Consider the following 15,318-nt stretch of genomic DNA (forward strand, 5'->3'; position numbering starts at 1 on the left):
TAAGGCCTAATCCTGGCTTAGTCTAAGTCTTGTCTGTGAAACTGGGCTATAGTCTGCTGTTTAGATCGGCAGGTCAAATGTCTGGCGCACTGAAGTGATGCTAGAGGATATTGTGAATGCATTTATAAACCATTGCTGGTGGAAATTTTGTAAAAAAAAAAAAAGAGGAACGTTCTCCATCAAAGGTTCAACGGAGACAGACACAAAGCAAAGTCATTAGGAGAGCTCACCTCTCTATCTGCTGAAAGCTGACAAGCAATGAAAAAATATGAAAACGCGAAAGAAAAAACAGTTTTGCATCAAGGACTGTCTGTTTCTTGCCTAACTAAAAAACACTTGCAGAATCAAAGTAAAAAAGAATAAATATATTAGTTGCAGACAACAAATGCTTTAAGCTCATGAAATGAAAAGAAACTCTATGTTACGTCTAAAATAGCTGTTTTTACAGTACATTGACTGCACAGTTAGATAAACAAAACAAACAAAAACATTATTGTGGTTATGTGGTAGAAAGGTCTTGTGAATGAATCCAGGAAAATCATATTATTACGATAATTGCTTTCATATTGTCACTTTACTAAAACCAAAAATTAATTAAAATAGTTTTAGAAAGCAGAATAAAACAGTAAAAATATGTTCCACAGTTCCACAGCTTCTTCTTTTTGTCAGACAGGTCACTCCATCCGGAAGTTCACCTTTCTGCAGATACATTTTGAATGTCCAAGTCGGTAGAAACATCTTGGAGGGTTACATTGAGAAGAGCGAGAATGGAAAATTTGCTGATGTCTGCAGGTCAGGAATAACGGCTGTCACCAGCACTTATTTTATCCCAGCTTATTAAGAGGGAAAAATCTAGAGCCAATGCTAATAGGTCCATCGAGTTTACTCTGCTTAAGGCTTAGGGATAAATTTGACTCCTCTGGGAATCGATGCTTGAGTGAAGGTGGAGTGAAAAAGCAGGAGCATCATACACACATGGCTCTTAAATCAGCCTAAGATGGAGAAAGATACATGTAGTACTGCATGGATCAGCTGTCACTTAGCAGAGAAGCAAAAGAAACACAGCGGCTCCTGCAGCCAAGGTTTCTAAGAGTGCGTCCACTGTGCTCTACAATGGAAATGTACACATGCTTTAAAGTGCAAACCTTTGATTCATTAGTTTCAGGGTTGGATCAATACCACAATTCTCAATTAACCTTGTCTCAAGGTACATCAGTTTCTAAATGGATACTAAACCAATATCTTATGCAACAAATAAACAGCCACGGACAGCAGAAGAAATTAAATTCGTCTAAAAATGAATTTGATAATTTGACATCAATAACTCAATAATTAAATCTGCTATTAAATGCTCATACTACTGCAAACCTCACATAAAGCTCACATATGTACTTTATATTTGACTCCCCAGCAGTGTGCAGCCATCAGCCAGTGGGGAGTACTTACTAACCCATCAACCACAGGCACCCTGAAGCAAACCACCCAAGATTTTTAAGCCAAGTGAACTTTGAATGCAGCTTCCAAAAAAAAAAAAAAAAAATTATATATATATATATATATATATATATATATATATATATATATATATATATATAATGTCACACAATTTACATATCATTTGTGTTAAACTAACAAGTTCAGTTGCATTTTAGCTTGGAAAAACGAAATTGTTACAGAAATTCTGTATTATGGCTCTTTAACACCAAAAGTGAAATGAATCATCTGAAAATCATGTATTTTATTCACACATAAAGAGTGAAACAAATACGCATCAGCCAATGCAAATTCACCCAGTGAGATTAAATCCATAAAGTGTATTCAATTTATTATATATATTTTTTTTATTATATATTATTTTAACATAATTCATTCACTTCTGCATTAACACATATTTTGTCTTATCTTAAAAAGGAATATGCGTTAATACATTAACTACTATGAAAATGTTCAATTAATCAGAAATTAATAAGATTATTTGAATCTCTTGACAGTCCTTGTTTTTATTTATTGTATGTTCAGTCTGTAGTACTGGATACAGAACTGATTAGGCCTAGTTCACGTTTCGAGTCTATCGACTTGTTCGTTCATCACGTGACATCTCTTGAGTCTTCGGGTTCGAGTTGTTTGGTTTTATGTCACGTAACTGCATGTTGTTACTAGGCTATGTATAGGTATCTTTATCAAAGTGATTTTCTATGGGGTTAGGATTGTATAGGCTATATATATAAATACATAGACATCCAAATAAATAGATTGAGATTCACAAACAAATGTAAAGAGATTCACAAAAAAAATATCAAATTCACAAATAAATAGATTAAGATCCACAAATTAATGTAAGAGAAATTTAATTTAATGTACAAATTTAATGTAATTAAAAAATGTATAAAACTCACAAATAAATAAAATGAGATTTGCAGTACCACATTCAGTACTTTAGTAGCACCTCATTCAAAAGGAAAAGAACCATCATGACAGAAATTAAAAAAAATTCTAAATTGAAAGAAATAAAAAAGGGTTACACTTTATTTTAATGTGTCATTGTTACAGTGTAATTATATATTTAAGTACTGAGTAATATTAAGCAACTACATGTACTTACTCTAGGGTTAGGGTAGGATTAGGATTTGGTTGAGGGTTAGTTGCATGTAATTATGCATAATTTACTGTTATTACTATGATAAGTACATGTAGCATATGTAACAAGGACACTGTAAAATAAAGTGTTACCTAAAAAAGCTATAATTTGAGACCAAAAAACGCAGCATGTAACTGTTAAAAAAACTGACTACGCGCTTGTTTATGAGAAAGGAATTAGCATAGCATAGCTCTATGGGACTGACAGGAAGAACGACAGGAAGGACTGACAGGAAGAACGAAAGACTCGGACTCGGACCCGAACCCGAAGACTCGAGAGATGAACTAATCATTTCTGTTTCCAGTACAGAACCTATGGGATGTTGAGCATGCGCGGTCAACACAAAATGAACGAATCACTCTCTGAGACAACTCGGTAGTTCCGAGTCACATTAAATATTCGTTCAAAATGTATCCAAAAATTTAGACTAAAATATTAAGCATTTTTATTAAGCAAAATATTAAGCACAAAAACTGTTTTCAACATTGATAATAACAAGAAATGTTTCTTGAGCACCAAATATGCATTTAAGAAGGATTTATGATTTCATGGAAATATATTAAAATAGATAATTGTGATGATATGAATAGTTCATAATATTTTACTGTTTTTCTTAACCCTGATCAACACTGATCAACACTGATCAAATGAATGCAGCCTTGGTGAGCAAAAGAGACTTCTTTAAAAACAGAGTATTAGTCACAATGACGTCGTGAAGAAATGTTGATAGTGCAAACATATGCAGAAATAAAGACAAAAGAATACTCACAGCAATAAACTGTATATCTATCTGTAGTTCAAATGGTTCATGTAATTGAAAAATTCCCATTCGGTGTGGAAAGGCCTTTAGGTTGGGATTTGAACCCAGGTCAACTCATGTGCAAAACAAAAACTGTACAACTGCACTAACACAATTCATACTTACATTAAAAACTTCTTGTTAAAGTCTTTCTTTCCTTAGTCATGTCTTATTTCGCCTTGGGCACAAGTGAGCCAGAACACTGGTGCCCTTTCAGAAAGAAGGTGCATGATAGTCCTGCAGGGCCTTCTCTCAACTTTCTGAACTTTCTGCTGTATTAATTGGTAACCCCTGTTGGGTTTGCATTTTGCACTGAAATTAATGCTGAGACTGAGAAAAGTCAAGCTTTCTTATCTTCGAACAGTTGTGCACATTGCTCTGACAAAGTGAAATGTCAACTTGATGCATTGGCCATTTGTTCAAGTGTCACACAAAACCCTGTGGCCATGTGACATTGGCTGTTGTTCTGTGCCTTCGCCTTCATTTGCTTGAATCCATCATGTTCGCTTCGTGATACAACATTACAGGAGTTTAGCCTCCAATAAAACAGACTCAACGTGGGATTGGGATTGGTTTGGGCTCTTTTAACGCTTAGACATACAGTATAAAAACCCATAGGACGACAACGATAAATGAGAGCTTCAAGCTCGTGCAGCATGTTCCAGCATCATAGAGAGCAGAGGCTCATCATAGATGCATGGTTTGTGCAAAATAATGGCCTTCAGCATGTCCTACAGAAGTGCACATAGGAGAGAGAGAACGAGAGATGCGGATACAAGGAGAGTGGATATGAGTGATATAATCCTCTTTTATGCCTGCTGAACAGAGCAGGAAATTGTCAATGCAAATTAAATGATTAGGGGTGAACATCTCCAAGAATAACCTATGCATCAGAAAGCAGGTAGCTCATCTCTCTCTCTCTCTCTCTCTCTCTCTCTCTCTCTCGCTCTCTCTCTCTCTCCCACATCCTCCTCTGGTCCAGGATGCCTCATCAACCAGCTGGGATTTCAGCCATGAATATTCAACAGCAGGGAGGGCAAAAACACGAGCTAGCAGTTCCCATTTCTAAACACAAGCGTCTGGTGCAGTAGCAGGCATGAGATCAGGCTACTTATGTGGTGGCACGAAATCAAAGAGAAACTGCTCCACCATTTGCACCAAATGTTCCAGGTGACATGGTGGACTGGATTTATTGGTGCCAAAACAGATATACGGCCAGTCCAAGATATGGGGTTTTGAATCTCGAAGGAAAAGCAAGTGTGCTAGTGAAGCGCTAATGCTAGCAATATATCTGCACAGTTTAATTTATTCTGTTGTTAAGTGCTTGTAGTTGAGATTTGCATTTTATTAATGACTGCATATAAAGTGTTAAGTACTGTATGTAAATATATAAGAAAATTTTTCCAGGACAAAACCAACATCTGCTTAATGGACAGTTAAAAAAATAACAGGGTACTTCAGTAGTTTCTTCATAATTAAATGTGATTGTACTGTAGCAAAAAAATCTGCCTATCAGGAACAGTTTGGATTAGGCACCAAAGTATCGTAAAATGGTGATTCTCGACAGCTTTTTTCTTAAGGAGATAGATTTGAGATTGCATGGTGACATAACAAAGAAACAAAATGTAACGTACAATTAAAGGAGAACTCCGGTCAATTTTAACATTGAGCTCATTTTTTTGTACATTTGGAGTGCTGTCAATACAGAGAACAACGACAAAAATCGGTGTTGCCTACACCGAGTTATTCTATTTTTAAAATTTGCACCCTGTTGACTTCAATGGGGCAAGTATTAAACCTGCTTTTAGCCTCTTAACATCCTTGATGTGTCATTACAAGTGCACAGAAAATGTGAGTGATTCCTTTGGAGTGATCACGGGTGAATCTGACTGCAGTAGATGTGAAAGATATGTATAAAAATGATGTTATTTAAGCCAGCGCAAATACCTGTGTTTACATCCTGTTTTCGGTTGAAGTCCAAAGTAGTCGATTGCCGAGTTCACGCGCGTGATCATAGGTAACTAAACCTATGCGTGTGAACTCGACAATCGATTACTATGGCCTTGACCGAAAACAGGATGTAAACACAGGTATTTGCGCTGGCTTAAATAACATCATTTTTATACATATCTTTCACATCTACTGCAGTCAGATTCACTCGTGTTCACTCTGAAGGAATCACTCACATGACCTGTGCACTTGTAATGACACATCAAGGATGTTAAGAGGCTAAAAGCAGGTTTAATACTTGCCCCATTGAAGTCAACAGGGTGCAAATTTTAAAAATAGAATAACTCGGTGTAGGCAACACCGATTTTTGTCGTTGTTCTCTGTATTGACAGCACTCCAAATGTACAAAAAATGAGCTCAATGTTAAAATTGACTGGAGTTCTCCTTTAAGAAACAAGCACATTAGCAAAAGTGCTGTTGCTTGCGCCCAATATCACAGCCATGCTAATATTCAGCCCAATATTGAGTGTGACATTTCATTTATACAGCATTTCAATAAACAAAAGATGCGTCCCTATTTACACACTGTACTTGTGCACTCTTCCATTTTGTAGTATAAATAGTGCAAGCAGTGTGTTCACACTTCAAATTACAACACACAACGGTATAGTACATAATGAATAGTATAAGTGCTTAGTGTCTTGAACATTATACAGGACACAAGAAAGAAGTTAATATTGAATAACTTACATTTCAAACATAATATTGCCAGTTACCAGATATAATATTACAAGTTATTTTGTCTTGTTTTGAACCGCCAATAAAAAAGGTCACAAACAAAGCCAAAGAAGAACCGCTGCGAGTTTCTAAGCAACACATAGTACTGGAGATTTCCTTCCTGAATGAATAATTTAAGTTGTTCATAAAGGTAGTTGCTTGTTGCCAGCTACTGGCGTAACAATGTAACCAGTGGAAAGAGTCACTGATTAATCCTTCCCCTATGTGCTATCTTCCTAACTATACATAATTATATTGCAAATGCATCCATTTCAATTGCACATGTATTTCAATTGTCTTACCTGTGACAAGGAAAGTACATCGGCCAGCACCTGCTTCGTTGGTGATGTCACAAGTGTACGCGCCGTAGCCCTCACGGTTGAGTGACTTTACGTGGTATTCCGTCTCGTCCCGAGTATCGAACTTGCCCGTTGTTAGCAGTCTGGTGCCCAGTTTCCATTCGTATGTCAGTACTCTTGAGGGGTGGGCACGTAAGACCCTGCAGCTCAGTGAGAACGGCCGGCCTAGACCCTGCCTGATCTCCGTATACACCGGCTCCACCGCAGGAGGATCTGGAAAAGGACGCACGTTCATATCAGACAAAAAGAACGTATTTGTACTGGTGCCTACTAAGTCAATAAAACCAATACAATTCCCTGCTGAAAAATCCAGCATAAGGTATGATTTGCATGCTGGTCACCAGCATAGGAAGCAGGAGAGCTGGTGGACCAGCTGCACAGCTCAGTTTTGCTCCAGCATGACTATGCTGATCCACCAGCTAGACCAGCACTATACCAGGTCTAACCAGCATAAACCAGCCTGGACCAACATGGAATTCATGCTGGATTTTTCAGCAGGGTTGAGAAATGTGGCTGATAAAATAAAGATTCATTCACAAAATCAAAATCGCCTGTGAGTGACAGGAAATGCGAAAGTTACTTGAGAATGTCGCAACAGCAGCAATACAGACATCACAGATGGATCTGTAAGTTTTATAATCACTGCGAAGCAGCAAAACAGCAGAAAAAAAGGGGGGGGGGGGGATGCTGACTCACCCACTCATAAGAGGGTGACCTGTCATGAATCAGTGATTCATGGTGTTGCGAGCCAATGCACGCACATACACCATGATGCACACCATCAGAGAGCACAGCCCCGGGAGAGCATCATCAAACATAACATTATGTCCTTAGAAGGGCGCTGGCATCTGCACAGAGTTTGCACTTTTTATAGTCTGATTTGGAGAAGCTTCCTGTTACTGTAGTGCACAGCACTTCTATTAATGTCCGCTGAGAGTCATGCGTTCTTACAGAGAGGGCTTGATGCACAGAATTCACACACCACATTCCTCTCTTACTCTTCTATTTCATATACAGTACACCACCGCTATGTAAGCTACAATATGTATTCATAATTTGTACATTATCAGTGGCCCAAAGTCCCAAACAGGCATTAGGACACTATAAAATTGAATGAATTTCATTGCACTATATGCCAAAATATCAAACACGTAAAATATGGATATTGAATATTTTCACAAAAAGGAGGATGACTGAAAATGTCATTCATAATGGTTACTATGGCCCTGCAATAACATCTTCCCAAAGAAATAGGCTTTGCCTTTTTATCATCTGTTTGGTTATCTAGTAGGCCTTCAGTAGATAAATGGAACAGTATAGGCAATACAGGGATGCAGTCCAGTAATTCAGACTATTCATACTTTACAATGTACCCCTACATCTCAAATCCACAGTGGCAATCATTTGAGGCATGCTCATCTCAGTCCCATTTCCAAAACTTACATAGAACAGCACATATTTTCTCCTGTCTAAAAGTGCTGGAAATAAAAAAGGAAAGCAAACTTACTGTACCAGACATGCTGAATGGAATGAAGCCTGGATGCTTCTAAATTCTTAAAGATCTAAAAGCATAAGCTTAAATGACTGAAATTAATTTAGTAGGCAAATACTGTTTGCCTATGCATGTATTTCTTCAGAAAACTACTCTTAATTATTTTACTCTTTTTATTTTATTATTCTTTACTTTACTTATTAGTAAAATGCAAAAACTGTAATAATAAAGAATAACTGTGTCCAGGCTGGCCCTGTACATAAATGGAGACATGTATTGTAAATTGACTTTTATATACATGTAATATTCTACTATATGTTATACACTATGTTTACATTAATCAAACAACTCTATATCATAAATAAACAGTGGTTAAAATATATATTTTTTAATAATGAAAATAAAAAAGTCTCAGGTTACGACTGTAACCATGGTTCCATAAAAAGGAGAACGAGACCCTGTGTCTTGGATCGACGCTATGGGGAATGCCATCAGCTTAACTGGTGTCTAAAGCACATATAAACACACTCCAATTTCGTTGGTTGGCGACTGTCACACTTATATGAAGACGAGGAGAAGAACGGCAGTTCAAATTACAGCAAAACTTTAATAACTCAAAACCAAAGAGATCCACGCAACAGTGTGCACTCAAACACAATCAACACTAGACAATGAACACAGAGAACCGAAGGTCTTAAATACACAAGATAATGAACTCAAATGAAAACAGGTGTGCACTAATTAATAACGTAAGAATAACCATGGCAACAAATGGCGAGCAGGAACACAGGACACAAAGAGAAGCAAACAAAACCAAGTCTTTGAAAACGAAACCAAAACAGACTAAACATGACATTACTCCCCCTTTTGGAAGGCGGCTACTGGCGCAATAAATGATAAATGTTTAAATTGAGTTCAGGAGAGTGGAGGAGCAGAGGACCTCAATGGTGGAGCAGAAGACTACCAAAGCAGGAATGACGACCCCCATAGAGGAACGGAAGACCACCACAGCAGAGTAGACAAGACTGAAGGTCCCCACGGTGGAACCGATGGTGGGAGGAGCCAGGGTGGAGTTGGCGTTTTAACGGCCAACAATGGAGCCCAGAGAACTGAAGACCCAGGCACAGCTGAGGAGATGGAGAGATCAGACGACACCATAGGTTCAGGAGCCCATGGCGGAACCGCAGTGAAGAACTACTTCAAGAACCAATAGTTGTTGGGGAGGGAGGTAAATGAAGTAGGGGAAAGTAATTGCCCTACATACTCCATTCACCCTGCATAAACCCTAAGGGGGTACCTCCTAAGCAACCATCCACAGGGGAGCATACAATTTTGCATACAATACAATACAAAAACCATGGGAAACAAAATACTTCAGGGTATTAGAAGGGAGAAAGAGATATGTTAGACATAATCAACCTCAGCACACAGCCACTGACTTATGCCACCCTCACTTAGGGGGGCATGTGAAGGAGACAGGATGTCCTCAGACATGTGTCCATCCTCCTATTTAAACTGAAGTATCTTTGCCAAAAATGTGCCGGTGCACATACAATCGAGCACTGCTCAGCATGCATATGAAACAGGTGACAGAAACAGCGGTTTCAAATTCATGTTAAAATTCCATGTTAAAAGAGCCATGACGATAATGTAGGGTCCAGACATCAAGGAACTCTACAGTCTATAAATCCAGCCCTGGACCTAAGGAGCATACTGAACCACAGCATTGCTCTGGACTAGAAAAGTTAGCGGAACACACTCATTTACATTTACATTTATTCATTTAGCAGATGTTTTTATCCAAAGCGACTTACAAATGAGAACAATAGAAGCAGTTAAACTAACAATAGGACAACAATATGCAAGTGCTATGACCCTTCCCAGTTTAATCTAATGCAGTATCTGTATTTATTTTAAATTTTTTAAAGATAATACAGAATAGAAAATAAAGTGTTAGTATTAATGAATCAAGTGTTGCCGAAAAAGATACGTCTTCAGTCGTTTCTTGAAAATGGACACGGACTCAGTCGCACTGGTTGAATTGGGCAGATCATTCCACCTGCATGGAACAGACCAGGAAAAGGTCTGAAAAAGAGATTTAGTGCCTATTTGAGATGGCACCACAAGACAACGTTCACTTGCAGAGCGCAAGTTTCTGGATGGCACATAAGTCTGAAGTAATGAGTTTAGGTAAAAGGGAGCAGAGCCAGTGGTTGTTCTGTAGGCAAAAGTCAGTCACTTGAATTTGATGTAAGCAGCAACTGGCAACCAGTGCAATTTTATGAGGAGAGGAGTGACGTGTGCTCTCTTTGGCTTGTTAAAGACCACTCTAGCTGCAGAATTTTGGATCAGTTGCAGAGGTTTGATAGTGCAAGCTGGAAGACCTGCCAGGAGAGCATTACAATAGTTCAGTCTGGAACAAGTGCTTGGACAAGGAGTTGTGTAGCATTCTCTGATAGGAAGGGCCTGATCCTCCTGATGTTGTATAAGGCAAATCTGCAAGACCGGCCAGTTCCAGCAATGTGGTCTGCAAAGTTCAATTGATCATCAATCACAACTCCAAGGTTCCTGGCTGACTTTGATGGAGTTATGGATGACGAACCTAGCTGAATGGAGAAGTTGTGGTGTAGTGTTGGGTTGGCCGAGACTACAAGCAACTCTGTCTTCGCAAGGTTTTGTTGAAGGTGGTGGTCCTTCATCCAGCCAGAAATGTCTGTCAGGCAGGCTGAGATGCGAGCAGCTACCGTCGGATCATCAGGCTGGAATCAGAGGTAGAGTTGTGTGTCATCAGCAGAGCCGGATTAACGCAAAGGCAAACTAGGCACGTGCCTAGGGCCCGATTGGCGGGATGGGGCCCAGACAGAGGGACAAAAAAAAAAAAAAAATTAAATGTCCTATCTACAATTTATTTCAAAATGTAGCCTATTAATCAACTAAAAATAGTGACAATGTTTATCTTAACCATAGACTGTTACATTACGTCACATTAACGCCAGCCCATGACTGTATAGAGGCGCCAGCCAGTTTAGTCCGAGGGGACGTCAGAGGCGATCAGAGGCGGTCAACGAACGCATCCATCAGGTGCTGCGAGTGCGAAGCAAAAGCAGAAATAGGCACGCAAAGAAGCACAGCTCGTAATGCAGGTCATCGATTTTGGTGTGATTGCAATGTATTTTAAATATAAACTTGTGGGATACTGTAGATCAGCGTCATTTCTGGAAAAATCATTCACCGCTTTGTGAATTTAAAAGAGCGCGCGAGCGTCATTAACGTGCCCAGACGCGACGCTTTGAATTTGCGCGTACAATCAATGAATAACATCGCGTCCAAAGCTAACTAGTAAAAAAGCTACAAAAGTAAAAGACAAGACGTTTGTATTCAAAGTTAAAAAACCAACACACTGCAACATTTTTAAATGTTTCAAATAAAGGATCTCATATCTATGGGTCTATCTTCTATATGCTGATGCTGATGATTAGATAATACCCTGACATCATAGCCTATACGAATATCAGTTTAGATTTTTTTTCCTGCTCAGTAGCGATCGTGTCTTTCTCTTCCACTTGATTTGTGTATAGCATATTTAAGGTAGCAATGCAATACATAATAACATATTACTGATATTAATAATATGACAATATCTGCAGTCAATATTGATTAAATGGGAGGGAAAAATCCTGCCCATAACGCAGAAAAATTATAAAAGCACGTTCATGTTCATCTACTGAAGTGGTATTCTGGAACTGTGAATAAACTGAATAAAACAGCAAAATAACAACAAGAACAATAACATCTTCATTAAACAAAAAAGAGATTAGCTTAGATAAAGTTTGATAGGCTACCAGTAACAAGTCTGGACCCATTACTATTTTTAATGTTTTTGAAACAAGTTTATTATTATGCTACAAGCCTGCATTTATTTGATCAAAAATACAGAAAAAAACAGGAATATTCAGCAAGGATGTGTTAAATTTATAAAAGTGATATTGAAGACTTTTTTAAAACAACTTTTTAATAATCAAAGAATCATGAAAAAAAGTATCACATGTTATAAAATAAATATTAAGCACCATTTCTAACATTTGATAATAAATCAGAATATTATAAAGTTTTCTGAAGGATCACGTGACTCTAAATTTAGCTTTGCATCACAGAAATATATTTTAAAGTATAGCCTAGTAAAATAGAAAACCATTATTTTAAATTGTAATAATATTTCACTATATTATTTTTCTGTATTTTTGAACAAATAAATCCAGGCTTGATGAGCATAAGAGACTTCTTTCAAAAACATTACAAATAGTAATTTGTCCAAACTTATGTACTGTGTAAGTAAAAATATACTAAATTTAAAATTAAATGTTTTATAAATAAAAAGGTTAGGAATCATATTTGTTTCAAGTGTGTTTTATTGGGGGTGGGGGGGCCTCCAACATGAATTTTGCCTAGGGCCTCCAAATGTCTAGATCCGGCCCTGGTCATCAGCGTAGCAGTGATAGGAAAAGCCATGTTTTATGAATCACAGATCCTAGTGATGTCATGTAGATGGAGAAGAGAAGTGGTCCGAACATACTCCGTTAAAATAGACTCTTATCATTCTAATGAGAATCAGGCGAGAACAGAGTCTGCTGCCGTGAATGCATCACTATGAGTGCCTTCAACTCCCTCGAGACCCGAATGTACTCTGTTAAAATACTAGACCAGTGGTTCTCAACCTTTTTTGGGCCAGCGCCCCCTATCCATTATCCAAGTCCCTTACCGCCCCCTTTATTGAATGTATGCTGATTATCATTGTTTTAATAATAATAATAATGTGTATTATTCACATCCTTATTTTCTTCTTCTTATTATCATTACTATTATTATTATTAATAAATCCTTAACTTTTTGTATTTAAAATGTACAACATTTATGTAATGAGCGAGTACAAACTAAAACAATTTTCTAAACTGTGTTTTTGTCTTATCCTGAATCACTAAGGTACACCTATAATAAGTGTTTATATTGGGACTATTTTAAGGGCCGCGCCGCTTTCTCCTTGTTTCCACAAGCGATTGCGCTCTGTCTGTCGTTGCTATGCAACCATGAACTGCGCTCTCCATGACATGATGACGAGGAAGTTTCAGCAAAGGATTAATTGATTTCTAGCCCTTGCTTTAGCTTTACTACTAGATATATTTATGGAGATGAGAAATAAAAACCCGCCCAATGATCAGCTGTTCGGCCGAGCTTTCGATGTTGTTACGGAAAGGCCGAAGCTGATCAGTTGGTTTTTGTCACATGACCTGCTGTGCGCTTGCGGCATTCTGAAAAGTTGAGATGTTTTCAACCGACCGCGTCGCTTCTATTATGAGCGCGCTTGCTGAGCGCCTACATTTGAAATAATGAATTTGCACGCGCATAAAATGCGATATGTGAACAGCCCCTGACTGGTTCAGTTTTGTTTTTATGATAGTGTATTTGCCCGTGCAAAAGTGGACAAATCTTTTTAGCGCAATTTTCCACCAGACAAAATTGCGATTGTTAACTCATGATTTCTGTTCTGTGTGTCTGTGCGCACCAATCTTGCACTTCTATCTACTCCTCAACCAGACCACCTAGAGACTTCGGGTTTTCGGCATTATGTTAAGGAAGGTCTAATCTCGGGAACGCACAAAAAAAATCCAGGAAAAGATTTACTATCTCTTGTTGTGATCCCATGAGGTGAGAAAATTGCGCTAAAACACTCACCGAGTTTTTATTACTTGTTTTTAAATGCACTGTTTGTGGACTGTGATTTTGAACTGATAAGTGACTAAATGTCACAGAGGCTATTATGTATGGAAGACTAGGAATGCAGGATTTGTTGTAACACCTTATAAACCAAAAGAATACGGAATAATGTAAATTAATAAATCATTTTAAAATGGACCAATGAGTAGACATTTAAAATTGTTGTGCAATTCTTGTTTTATGTTAAATGTTTGATTATTCATGTTAAATGTAAACATTTTAAATAAAATAGAACAATAAATTAATAAATCGTAGGCCTATATTAAAATAAATAGACATATGAGACTGTCTATTCACATGTTTAAAACATAGTTTAATAAAGCCAACATGTAAAAACATTTTGGCAGTTTTTTTTTTCTTTATCCATTTGAAAATCTTGTTAATATATGCTATTATAAACTCGTAGGGGCAACAAGTGAACTTCCGACTCTCTCCCATGCCACTCAAAGTAGATGTAAGATGGGCTGTCATTGGACTGTAAAAACGACCGTAGGCTATGCGGTCATCAAAGCGGTAATGTTTGCACTTAGGTTTTATTACGCATTTAGGAGAGTATTGCAAGAAGCTGCTTACATTAACCTTACTTTCTAAAAAAATAAATAAAAAATCATGATTTTTCATGAAAAATTATGTTAGAATTGTAGGCCTAAAATACCTTGGTATCAGCTTGTTTTCATCAATGGTATAATTAATACAATTACAATTAAAGGAGAACTCCGGTCAATTTTAACATTGAGCTCATTTTTTGTACATTTGGAGTGCTGTCAATACAGAGAACAACGACAAAAATCGGTGTTGCCTACACCGTGTTATCCTCTTATAAAATTTGCACCCTGTTGACTTCAATGGGGCAAGTTTTAAACCTGCTTTTAGCCTCTTAACATCCTTGATGTGTCATTACAAGTGCACAGCTAATGTGAGTGATTCCTTCAGAGTGATCACGGGTGAATCTGACTGCAGTAGATGTGAAAGATATGAATAAAAATGATGTTATTTCAGCCAGCGCACATACCTGTATTTACATCCTGTTTTCGGTCGAAGTCCGTAGTAATCGATTGTCGAGTACACACGCATAGGTTTAGTTACCTGTGATCACGCGCGTGAACTCGACAATCGAAAACAGGATGTAAATACAGGTATGTGCGCTGGCTGAAATAACATCATTTTTATTCATATCTTTCACATCTACTGCAGTCAGATTCACCCGAGTTAACTCTAAAGGAATCCCTCACATTAGCTGTGCACTTGTAATGACACATCAAAGATGTTAAGAGGCTAAAAGCAGGTTTAATACTTGCCCCATTGAAGTCAACAGGGTGCAAATTTTAAAAAGAGGATAACAAGGTGTAGGCAACACCGATTTTTGTCGTTGTTCTCTGTATTGACAGCACTCCAAATTTACAAAAAAATGAGCTCAATGTTAAAATTGACCGGAGTTCTCCTTAAATTTGGTTTGTCATGATTCATTTGTGGTTCATAATCAGTAAAAAACATTTTTTTTCTAACAAGAATAAACACATATGAACATTAT

At 37.6% G+C, this 15,318-nt stretch overlaps 1 protein-coding gene across 1 annotated transcript in view; it reads right to left on the bottom strand.

The window, feature by feature from the left end:
• The window catches only part of mdga2a (MAM domain containing glycosylphosphatidylinositol anchor 2a), a gene marked incomplete at its 5' end in the record, with an annotated part of 155,998 nt that overhangs the window by 32,713 nt on the left and 107,967 nt on the right, over window positions 1–15,318 (bottom strand). The window contains one exon of the mRNA XM_081347548.1: window positions 6,467–6,736. Coding sequence (XP_081203674.1) covers window positions 6,467–6,736 — 270 coding nt within the window. The remainder of the gene's footprint in view (window positions 1–6,466; window positions 6,737–15,318) is intronic.

The sequence above is a fragment of the Scardinius erythrophthalmus genome (genome assembly GCF_964197995.2).
Source record: "Scardinius erythrophthalmus genome assembly, chromosome: 19".
NCBI classification, from domain to species: domain Eukaryota; kingdom Metazoa; phylum Chordata; class Actinopteri; order Cypriniformes; family Leuciscidae; genus Scardinius; species Scardinius erythrophthalmus.